This window comes from Saccoglossus kowalevskii, chromosome 21, assembly GCF_978046115.1.
Source record: "Saccoglossus kowalevskii chromosome 21, keSacKowa6.1, whole genome shotgun sequence".
Lineage (NCBI taxonomy): Eukaryota > Metazoa > Hemichordata > Enteropneusta > Harrimaniidae > Saccoglossus > Saccoglossus kowalevskii.
Window position 1 is genome coordinate 14,408,610 of NC_140661.1, and position 11,095 is coordinate 14,419,704.

The following is an 11,095-nucleotide window of genomic DNA, read 5'->3' on the forward strand; positions in this document are numbered from 1 at the left end:
ATTGATCAGCAAAGTTTTGACCATCCCAAGCCAATAAAGTTCCACACAGTCCGTAAATTGAATGCCCACATACAAGTGTGAGTGTGGTTATGCACATATCGCTTGAATGCCCAATGAAATGGGAAATTATACTGCGCGTGCGCTGTTCGTTAACGAGATGTGAGCACCTCCTTCACGAACATACGCTTGGTCACTGCAAGGGATTTGAATTCGGCGAACGAGGATGTATGCATCTATCACAATCAAACTTGTTGTGACCATATTTCCCTGTCCGCTTTCTCATCTAACTCGAACAATACATTAGACGGCGCATAAGAACACGACGTATATCATACATTGGCAGTGAATTAATAACTATTTGAATGTTTTCACCACTCACAGTCCACTGGATACATTTACGTTCATTCCTGCTTAATCGCTATCACCGCCTAAGGTGTCTGACATGTAAATATGATAAGCGAAAAGTGATTATTTTTTTCAATTCCACATCTGTGACTAGAAGCTTTAATTGGAAACTTACGCGAAAATATCATGAATTACTCGGGGAATTACTATAAGGTTATATTTCTTGGGAAATGGCACAATGGTTTCTATGGAAACTACTAAATTGCAGCTCAGCTGAATTCTTTGGGGCTTTCTAATTCGAGTATGTATGACGGTGTCTGTGATTTGTCATTCCGCTGGCGCCACTGATATACTGAAATCTCGTAAAGCGAATGAGCGACGTTACCACATATGCACATTACCTTAAACGCATCATTCCCTTCGCATCACCGAATTATCGCCTTTATGGGTGTACCATCTGGAATCAAGGTTTTTGGTGTTTAATAAAAAAAAAATACGAACCGGTGGATAATAAAAACAGTGACTGGAAGAAGAAAATCATTCCTGCGCTTGACCTCCTACTTCCAGGACATGAACGCCCGTAAAATGCTCAACAATACGACTTCACGCACACTTACTTATTCCGGTTATCAGAAAGGCCCGGTAGTATGAATTATTCGCAGGAATTTGTAACAGTATGACGATTTACAAACGCTTTTGGAACATTTCACAATTATTCATAATAGTGATATTATGAATTATTGTGAAACGTTCGGTAAAATGTTATGTAGTCGTCGCTTCGCGTCGCTGTGGGTTACATGAGGGGTAAAAATGGGAAATGCCACCCATTGCGGGTGCGTATGAATATTGGTAGATCACTAATAATATATAATAAAGACATGTTTTAAATAGAGTTACAAAACATATCATAAATTAGCTACATACACGATTTGTTTTCAAATTTACGCACAGCATTTTTAAGTCCACAGACATCAAGTTTTAAATACATTTACCATTTCATTGCAGATCAGTAAAGAAATATTGAAAAACGAATTGAAGATTTCTGAAGGTAAAGAATTCATTCCATGTATTCTCAATAAGTTGTTCGTGAGAATAATACTAAAAATGGATTTTAAGCGTTTGACATGCACACTAGTAATACGTATCGATAGGATAATGATCGTCTGAGTGGAAATCAACGACTTCGTGTAATAGATTTCATTGCACCACGTGACATATATTACTTCCGGTAATAACGTGATGAATTTTAAGTTGCACGACCAACTAGGGATATATTGTAGTTAATAAAACACGCCTTGGTGTGTAATGGAATGAACTGTTTATTCTAAATGTCAATTTCATGTTATGTGGGAGAATCCATTCCATATAGCGGTGACAGGTAATTTCTAGGCGGGAGGTGGGGTATATAAGCTTTCGACTACATCCGTACCAATATTCAGGTGTCAATTTAAACGCTTTCATTTGTCATTTCGTCGTACACGTTTCGTCATTCCGCCGGTCCATTCATGGTCTATTCATGGTCTATTATATTACTCGTGATTAAAAATAGCGATAGTTGAACGGCCTAAATAAATACGGCTATTTTAAGAAACATCGAAAGAATAGGAAGCTGTCGCTCGAGTGCTTGTGAGGAAATTGACGACTCCAACTGACGTCATCGTTTGCGTCTGAATCTTTTCTATGACGTCATCGCACAAGGTAATAAGCAACCATTGGGGAGTTTAGTATGAGAACAGTTAACACGAATAATACTGTGAGAATAAATCAGACCCGACCATGTGCGTCACTCGATAACCGCCAATAAATAAACGAATTTAATTATATGGTATCATTATTGCCATAGAATCATTATTGCCGTCTTGCAGTTTCGTCAATTACATTTTGTATTACTGTAGGCACCGTTACCACGTCTTCTTATCAGCGCCGGGACATAGCTACCGTTGATGTTTATTGGGGTTGCTAGTTTTTCGCTTAGAAATTGACAGAGAATTGGGAATTGACAAGCAAGTAAAGACATGAATAGAATGTTTGCGTGGCATATTTCTTTCTTCTGTACGCCTTCTACATTAACTCCCGGCAGATGGCGACTTGTACTCGATTCAATTTGTATAAAATCGGATACACATTTATTTTTTATCAAGTATCAAATTCTTTTCAGCGCGATTGGATCGATATTTTTATTTTGTCATATCGGGAAAACAGATATGGATATTTTGTATCGCCGCCTATTTGGGGAATCTTACCAAGACCTTTAGTCAGCGGATTCCAGCGAGCTCAAACGGCCGCATGTGACTCGCAGATCTTTATTAATCTTGGCACTTTTCAACAGTACTGCTGTTCTGCAACTGTGATGATTTCTAAAATTATACCTTAGTGTCTGTCTTGTTGAGTGTTTTTGGAGATGTATCCGCAAATGTTTCTTGAGCAGAGGTCATTAAGAGAGAGGGAGAGATAGTGATTTTACTCCCGGAATCTAGTGGGATGCGCGAGCTTGTGTGCGTGTATGTAGGGGGGGGGGGGTATTATTAGTACTGCGCATGCTCAATTCAGCGCCGTTATATTGGTTGCTACATAGCCGCTTATCGCAGAACTCAGTGACAAATGGAGGAAAATGCACATTGGCATAACGCCTTCATCAACAATTCTTTAAACGAAGATGATGCGAATACACCTTCCAAATTGCTAACGATACGCTGAAGTTAATTACCCGTAGTCCGATATTATAACACATAGGTGTGAACCATATGTCTCAGTGGTATCATGAATCAGTGGCAACTTCAAAACGTTTTTGGTTTATGATGATAGAAGTATATCAGTGCACAAACACTTTATTTTAGCTGGAATTATTTTTTGATGAAAACACATTTTGGCCGTTTTGAGAGTAATACAATACATAGGAATAAGGTATTGTCACTGATTCATGCCTTCAGCGAAAATAAAATTCAAATGAAAGTAATTGATTGTATGCTAATTGCATGTAAGTCGTTTCATAGTCGTATTATAATCACTAACATAAAAACTTGAATATATATTTATCGCCGCACCACGACTTGGCAAATAAATGTTTTATTTCAAGCACAGTGAAATCCTAAAAAAAGTAGTCACTCGATGTAAATGCGCGCACCGCTGATCGTTTAAATCGGAGGAGTCGTCACCTGCGCACGCGAGGGAATTCCAACGCGACCATGAAAACGCACGCTAAAAACAACACGTTATGGTCGTATGCCGCATGAACAGGTAACGGCTCGCCCGCTTTAAGTTAAATAATATATGCGTGAAATATAACGCTGTTTAAAGCCATATTCTGATTATAAAAAAGTGCATTTCTATCAATTAGAATTAATACAGAAAAACAATGCTAGAGAATTATAGTGGCTCATCAAGTTGCTGGAATTAATACATCTAAGACAGTAATTGAAACTTCAGTCCGTTTGCCGACCGTGACTATATCCCTAATTGTACTAATCGCGCTGCGAGCCTTTGTAAAATATAAACGCGTTGTCAAGGCCACGTGCCTTCCCGCGGGATGTGGATTGCCATTACGTCAGTCACGCATTTGATATTTTAACGGGTATATATAAATTTGATAAAAATAATATCAGACCATCTGCGTATATCATACCGAGAACACAAGATTCGACGAAACCATTATTATTCCATTATTGTCGTGCAATACGCCCTGCCACCGCCGCGGTATATTATAAAGCTTTTATTTTAATCATAAAAGCCTTTCACTGTAAAGTAAAGAGTGTATCCTAAAAATAACTTCTGAGCCGTAATTATCGGTTTTCAATCTATATAAGGTTTGTAGTTTCTCTACAAAATATTCAAATTCTTGAGTAAATAAACGCACGTGCATTAGGTATCGACACAAATTGCGACACAAATGACTGTTATAACGTACCATTGTCCATATTTGAACATTTCGTTACATTATTGTTGTAGTATTACACAATCGGCCGTATATCTGCAGAGTTTCATCGCCTATGTTCCGGGCCATGGCCTCGACGATCTACGTTCCGCACTGGTCGATTTGGGCACGGTTACTTTAAGTAACCGTGATTTGGGCGTAAAGCAAGCCAACATAGGCGACATCTCCACGAATAAACACTCGACACGTACTAATCGTAATAATAGTTATGAACTTTCCGCAGTGTCAACCCTTCATCCGATATGGTGTTTCTGGTCACACACTATCTCAATTAGAATCGACCCCTCATCCAATATAGCAGTGTTGATTGTTCATTATAATAATGCTCGTCTGTTTTTGCATTTTCTGAGAAAAACATTAAGCAATTCCTGAAATAAATACAACGTGAATGGAAAGTTATTGTGAAGCAGAAGCTCTGACGACTGTTATGTGGGTGTTATTGCATGCATTGATTATCGGACTGGGGCATAAAAATAGAACCGAATTAAAAAATCAAATTCAAAACACCACAATAAAATCTGCCGCAGCACACCTTGTCAAAGAAACACATGGATGAAAAGCAGAAGGCAAAGAATTGAAATCCGACCAATAAAGTGGATTTTATTTTCGTTGTTGTCTCCATTCCACAAACCACAAAAAATAACGAGCTGCCTGAGCACATCATCTGTTTCCAATGTAAGTGAAGACATCGACAGAGTAGACTGAATATTCACAATGCGGAGCATGAAATGACTTACTTAATCAGCGCGAGTCTCGAATTTCATATTCATTGTAAGAATACGACTCACACTATTTAAAATTGGACTCGCTCTATGCTTCGGTTACCATGACAACGTGGTATTTCTCTCAAGCCATTTATTAAGAATGAACGCGCTTGATGCAAAGCCTCGGAGTGTGTGTGCGATCCACGCAATGTCGTACATTGCTTTTGATAGGGCGCGGTAAATCATGTGATCAACCCACGCAGATTTGGGTTAATTTTCATTTCCAAGACATGAAATAAATCGACAGGTGTCTTAGAATGAAACAACCTACATTTTAAATCCCTTTTAGTTTTAGTTAAAGGGCAGTAGTCGTCGCGCCACGCATGCGCGATATATATGAGTCTCATATAAACAAAGATGGCGACTATTGCGCAGATCAACAAGTACAAAATAAGACGTTACCAAGCTTTAATTAGGTATATTTTAGGTGATTGGAAGATATCGAAGGAGTCGCCGGCGGTAATTCGTGCAAGCACATGCGCGGCGCGACGACCACCGCCCTTTAACTAAGTTCTCGCTCCTAACGCCTGGAGCTACGAATATATAGTTTCAGGTTTTTTTTCAGGAGATGAAATGCATAAGCGGATTTAGAGGGGGGCCGATGGGGCCGCGGCCCCCCTGTTTTTAACAACCAACAGGGCTTCGCGCCATCTGCGCTCGCGAACTTGGACTTCGGCCAACTTATCGGCCCCCCCCCTATTCCAGAATCCTAGATCCGCCTGAAATGTGATAAAAATCCTCTTTCTCATGCTAAGTTCAATGTAGTAATGTGGCCTATTGGATGTGTAGCACAAGCTTTAAAGGTTACTTAAAAATAAACAATAGAAAAAGCATGGCTCAGCTGTACTGCACGAACTAGATGGTCAAATCAAGTCATTCGAATAATCAGTGTTTCTTTTCTTGCAGAAGAGGAGGAAGCTTCGGGCGAAGGATCCGGCGACGAGACAGACTTCATCCCGCTTATAAAGGACGAAAATATCAATGAAGAAAAGACAAACTATGAAGATTTCGGAGTTGATTATGACAGTTTTGAAATTAATAAAAATAATGTATTGGAGCAAAATGTTGGTACGTATAATGTAAAACGATATTTATGTGTTTATATCACTTAATATTGATATTTAAAAATAATCGTTTTGTGGACGACCACAGCAATTGTCAACGATCGTAAATTGTTGATATGTAATTAGTAAATGTGGTCACCCCATCCCACATATTTAAATCAGTTATAAATTTTCAATTTCAAAAACAGTGAATATTTAACCAAAGCGTGGGAGCGATTACTTGCTTGTCTCTGCGGTATTGTATTGAAGATTTATTCAACGCTAATACAAACACATTAACATTTCCTAAGGGGATAGAAAACAAATAATTTAATGGTAATCGCAGATGACACACGCATGGTATCGATTCGTACATCTTTTCTTACCATATAAGGTAATTGTACTTCCAACTAACTTAAAGTGTCCACGTGTTGCGTTCACAGATGGCGTAAAATGTGAGTTGAACTTTGACACCGCCAGAGAGTTAGCGACCAGCTTGGACAGACCAGCAGCAATTGCCAATTATATTATCTCAACTAACGATATCGAAAGTTTTATCTGCGTCATCCAAATTCTGATCGAGGATGGACTGGTAGGCGATTTTTTTAGTTATTTATTTAACAGATCATATCGTTTAAAGAGTTTGACTACTTAACTATAGTACACATGTGATATCGCGTGATATCATGATCTCACTTGACTACTTAACGATATTAAACGTGTGATATCGCGTGATATCATGATTCGACTTGATTACTTAACGATATTACACATGTGATATCGCGTGATATCATCCAACTGTACTACTTAACGATATTACACATGTGATATCGCGTGATATCATCCAGCTTTACTACTTAACGATATTATACATGTGATATCGCGTGATATCATTCAATTTTACTACCCAACGATATTACACATGTGATATCGCGTGATATCATGATCCAACTTGACTAATTAACGATATGTGATACCGCAACATATCCGATTACTCCCGGGAATATCACATGTGATATCGTCGGACATCCCTATCCACTATTGAGACTTGCCGATATGTTTAAATATGTGTGACATTCACAATATATGTTGTGTATTGCTAGATATCAGAGGAGGAAGCTGACTATTTAGAAGAAGAAGTATCCAGTGAACTGCAGAAGCAGCTATATGATGACGTCGAATATTATGACAACGATCCATTTGAGGTTAGCATCTTTTTTTTAAATATTGCATTGTATGAGTAGTAAGAAACAACGAAACGCAACGCAACGCAACGCAACGCAACTCAACATATTTTTGTTCTTAAACAGGAGCAAGAAATGATGTTAGCACCTGGGCCAGAGAAAGACGTATACCCAGATTTGGACGAAGTCATTACATCTGATATGGACGATCTTTTATATGATTTGGCACAAAGCTTATATAACCAGGCACCCCAAGGTAAGTACGATTAAACAGGCACCTTTATCTTAGTCAAAAACGGTCTTGGCATACTGAAACCGTGAAGTCTTCTTAATCAATCAGTCATTATAAAAACACGACGTACTGCCCTGTACAAGCAATAGTTTGTTATTACGGGTTTAATCAGCGTTGAAGTGTTGTTGTTTTTTTCAGAAAAAGAAAAGTCTGAACGAAAATTGTTGCAGTTTGCTGGTCTCATCGCGCGAGAAGTTATCATTGGGAATCTTAGTCCAGAAGAAGGAGAAGGTTACCTAGGTAACTTAGAATCACTAAAAAATTAACAATTCAGAGTTTGTGGTGGGATATTTGAATATCGATTTGGTATTATAGTTCATAATTGATAATCGACTAGAAAATCCCGCGTGCAATTCGGTGACATGATGACACCCTCAGAAGCTGAAAATTCAGTCATAACTGAATCTACAAAAATGCTCGATATTTTTCGGCTACTGGCAATAAAATCCCGAAGCGGATATCTCGCGAATACCGTAATTATTGCAATTATGATAACACGCACATTACTCCAGACACTAAAGGCCCCATTGACATTTTTAAAACTATTTTTATTATATTGTCATTTTAACAGATATACTTGCGCGGCTGCCATTTGGACAAATTCTCGTGGAAGACAAACAAGACTATGACGATGAGTCAACGGAATCCGAATCTCAGGAAACATTTGAAAGCGAGGAGGACAGTTTTTGGGATAATGAAGAAGAGAAGTCGGAGGTGGAAGATACTGATTTGGATGAATTGGAACAAGAATTGCAGAATAGCGATAAACTGAACAATATGGCCAAAGTTCAAGGTTAATACCCAATTCTCGCGATTTGCGTGAATTCCATTTGTTTGTTGATTATACGAGAAGTGAATTATTGGCAAATGTGGAACATTCTAAATCGGGTCTATTTATTATTATTTGCATCTGCATGGCCATACTATGTTTATGTTTTTTTTTTTATGTCCATGTTAGTAAAGCTCCGCCCCCAAGGATACCACAATATGCAAATGAACCACCTTATTAGTTCGAGACAGAACTTGCATCCCAATTATATTAGTCTGTTTTGGTCTTGTGTTGAATATATAAATGAATTAGCATTTTAGTATTGTATTTTACTCTAGATGACGACCACTTGTTGATGACTTTTTAACAATCTTCAATTTTCAGAAACGTACTATCCCGAGGATGAGGAGAAATTTGGAGCATTTCCGGACTTCAAGGATAACTACCTAGACGACATTACGGAGGACATCGTGTGGGTGAACGAGGATAAGTTAAAGGGTAAATACACGATTATTTTATATTGTATACAGCGAGTAGTTTATATATTAGTTTTTTAGGTATATATTTACCCGCTTTGCATGCAATGTGTGCCCGTATTGCAAACTACATGTACGTGTTTTGTTATATTTGATTGATTTACCTGTATGTACCTACTTTGCGCACAATGTGTACATGTACCCATTTTGATGAAAATTAGTAATTTTACGCTGTTCGTGTGTGTGCCCGCTTTGCCACCATTGTAATGACGCGACAATATACTGTAAAACATGTTGAAAAAGCGGCATGCAATTTAAGCGAATTGTGGGAAAATGACGTAATAGCGAAATGTTGATTTAGCGAATCTCTCTTGTCATTGTTGATTTCTTTGTTTGGCGGCCATTTTAAATTGATAATAAAGTCATTAGCGACATCTTGAATTAGCGAATCAATTCTCTCGCTAAATTCGCGAAAAAGACATGCTCGCAAAAAAGACATGTTTTACAGTATCCTCTTGCAGTTTCTCTCATAATACTCACACCGTAACTTGAACCAAAATCGACCCGTAGTACAACTTCTATAATATAACGTTCACTATCATTGGTTCACAGAAAATGACGCCGAGGCTGCGGATCTGGCCTTGGATTTGGGTCAACTATTGGACTATTACGTAGATACGGGAAAGCTCTCCGACAAAGATATCATGGGAGTTATGAATCTCCTCCAGTAGTGAAGTGAAGTCGATAACGTTTCGCTTGTCCTTTCTACATACTCGTATATTTGAAGAGTTGATATTCAGCAACATCTCCGTGATCATGTGACTCTCGTTCAATATCACCTGACCATCAATACACCAATCACGATCGCGATCTTGAGGTGACGTCTGTCCATGTGTGCCTTTTGAGTCAATGAACATAGAAAGGACAAGGGAAGTGGGCGTGGTTGGAGAGGAGTGTTTGACTTCGCAAAAAATGCAAGGTTATCTCTTGCTGTTTGAAAACAAATGCAAACACCTTTTCAGTTCATTTACAAACTAAAACTTATTGTTATATCAATCTTCCTGAAAATGTAACCTATTTTTTCAAGAATATAGTTAGCATCGGATGGTATTTAAAAATTCAAGTTCAAGTCCCAGTGTGCATCCTGTTGCACATGTGCAAATGTGACAAACGAAATTATACTTATCAGACAAATGAAAACAACTACCGTTTTTGTAAAATTTTGTTTTTTATTATTCAAAAGTTTGGGATGCGATTGGTTTAAAACAAGATACAAGTTATGGAAATCTACTTGAATTCTCCGTATAACATATTCCTTTAAAAAACACATCTTGGTTTTTAGAGTGGGTAAATATTGGATTCTTATCTAACATTAAATTGAGAAACAAACACAGCGATCCTAACTTTGGTTACTGCAACATTATAATTTTCCACAGCGAAACATTTCTAAGAAACGTCATTTCCTACTACAAAACCTATTTAAATCACGTATTTCTTGTGCAACGTGAAACCAATCCGGGAAGGATTCGGGTATGGGGCACTTAAAATCATATTGTCACTTTCAACTGACTTGTAACTGGGATCAATGACAAATACCACAGTTTACATGGAGGGTATTGTATTTTAATTAAAATATGGGTCATTTTATGCAAATGCATTTTGTGTCCCTCAACGATAATAGTATTAGTCATTCAATGAGTTTGTTCAACATGCACTATATATATATATATACCATGTACAGAGAAAGAGGACAATGTATAGGTGAATTACCGGTATTTTTTTTGTCAGTTAATGTCATTATTGTAATCATAGAATTGTTGAATATTTATTATATATCTACGAGGCATTTGTCTCCTTGGTAACAGTGTGTATGTCATTATATTTACAGTAAATGTTATTATCATTGTCATTATTATAATCATTATATTAATTATAATTTATCGCTCATCGAATCATCACTAACTATAACCTTTTAATTGCATTATCAGAATCCCTCGCTCTGATTGGCTGGCAACGAGACCAATTTGAAATGTGATGCCATTTACATAATGTTTTATCGTTATCGCCTCGTTTATTTTACTTACATTACCATGTTTTTCCACTGCACAAATTCGTGGGTAATACCAAATAGTTCAAGTAATGGTGTAAGCGAGTCAGCGTTTATAATCAAACGGATACATTTTTGCGCGCGACTGCATTTAGTTTTCAGTTATTTTTACAATAAATCATAATGTCGAGTAATCGAGCAAAAATATCGTCTTGTCATAGCGAAGTTAATTAACGCCAGCAAC

At 37.6% G+C, this 11,095-nt stretch overlaps 1 protein-coding gene across 1 annotated transcript in view; it reads left to right on the forward strand.

Moving 5' to 3' along the window:
• Positions 1-10,744, forward strand: part of LOC100373605 (uncharacterized) — a 19,732-nt gene extending 8,988 nt beyond the window's left edge. Inside the window, exons 3-11 of the mRNA XM_002731124.4 lie at positions 1,351-1,393; positions 5,947-6,108; positions 6,527-6,675; positions 7,187-7,288; positions 7,394-7,523; positions 7,698-7,799; positions 8,131-8,352; positions 8,713-8,826; positions 9,417-10,744. Coding sequence (XP_002731170.2) covers positions 1,351-1,393; positions 5,947-6,108; positions 6,527-6,675; positions 7,187-7,288; positions 7,394-7,523; positions 7,698-7,799; positions 8,131-8,352; positions 8,713-8,826; positions 9,417-9,535 — 1,143 coding nt within the window. The 3' untranslated portion in view covers positions 9,536-10,744. The remainder of the gene's footprint in view (positions 1-1,350; positions 1,394-5,946; positions 6,109-6,526; positions 6,676-7,186; positions 7,289-7,393; positions 7,524-7,697; positions 7,800-8,130; positions 8,353-8,712; positions 8,827-9,416) is intronic.
• Positions 10,745-11,095: the final 351 nt, after the last annotated feature.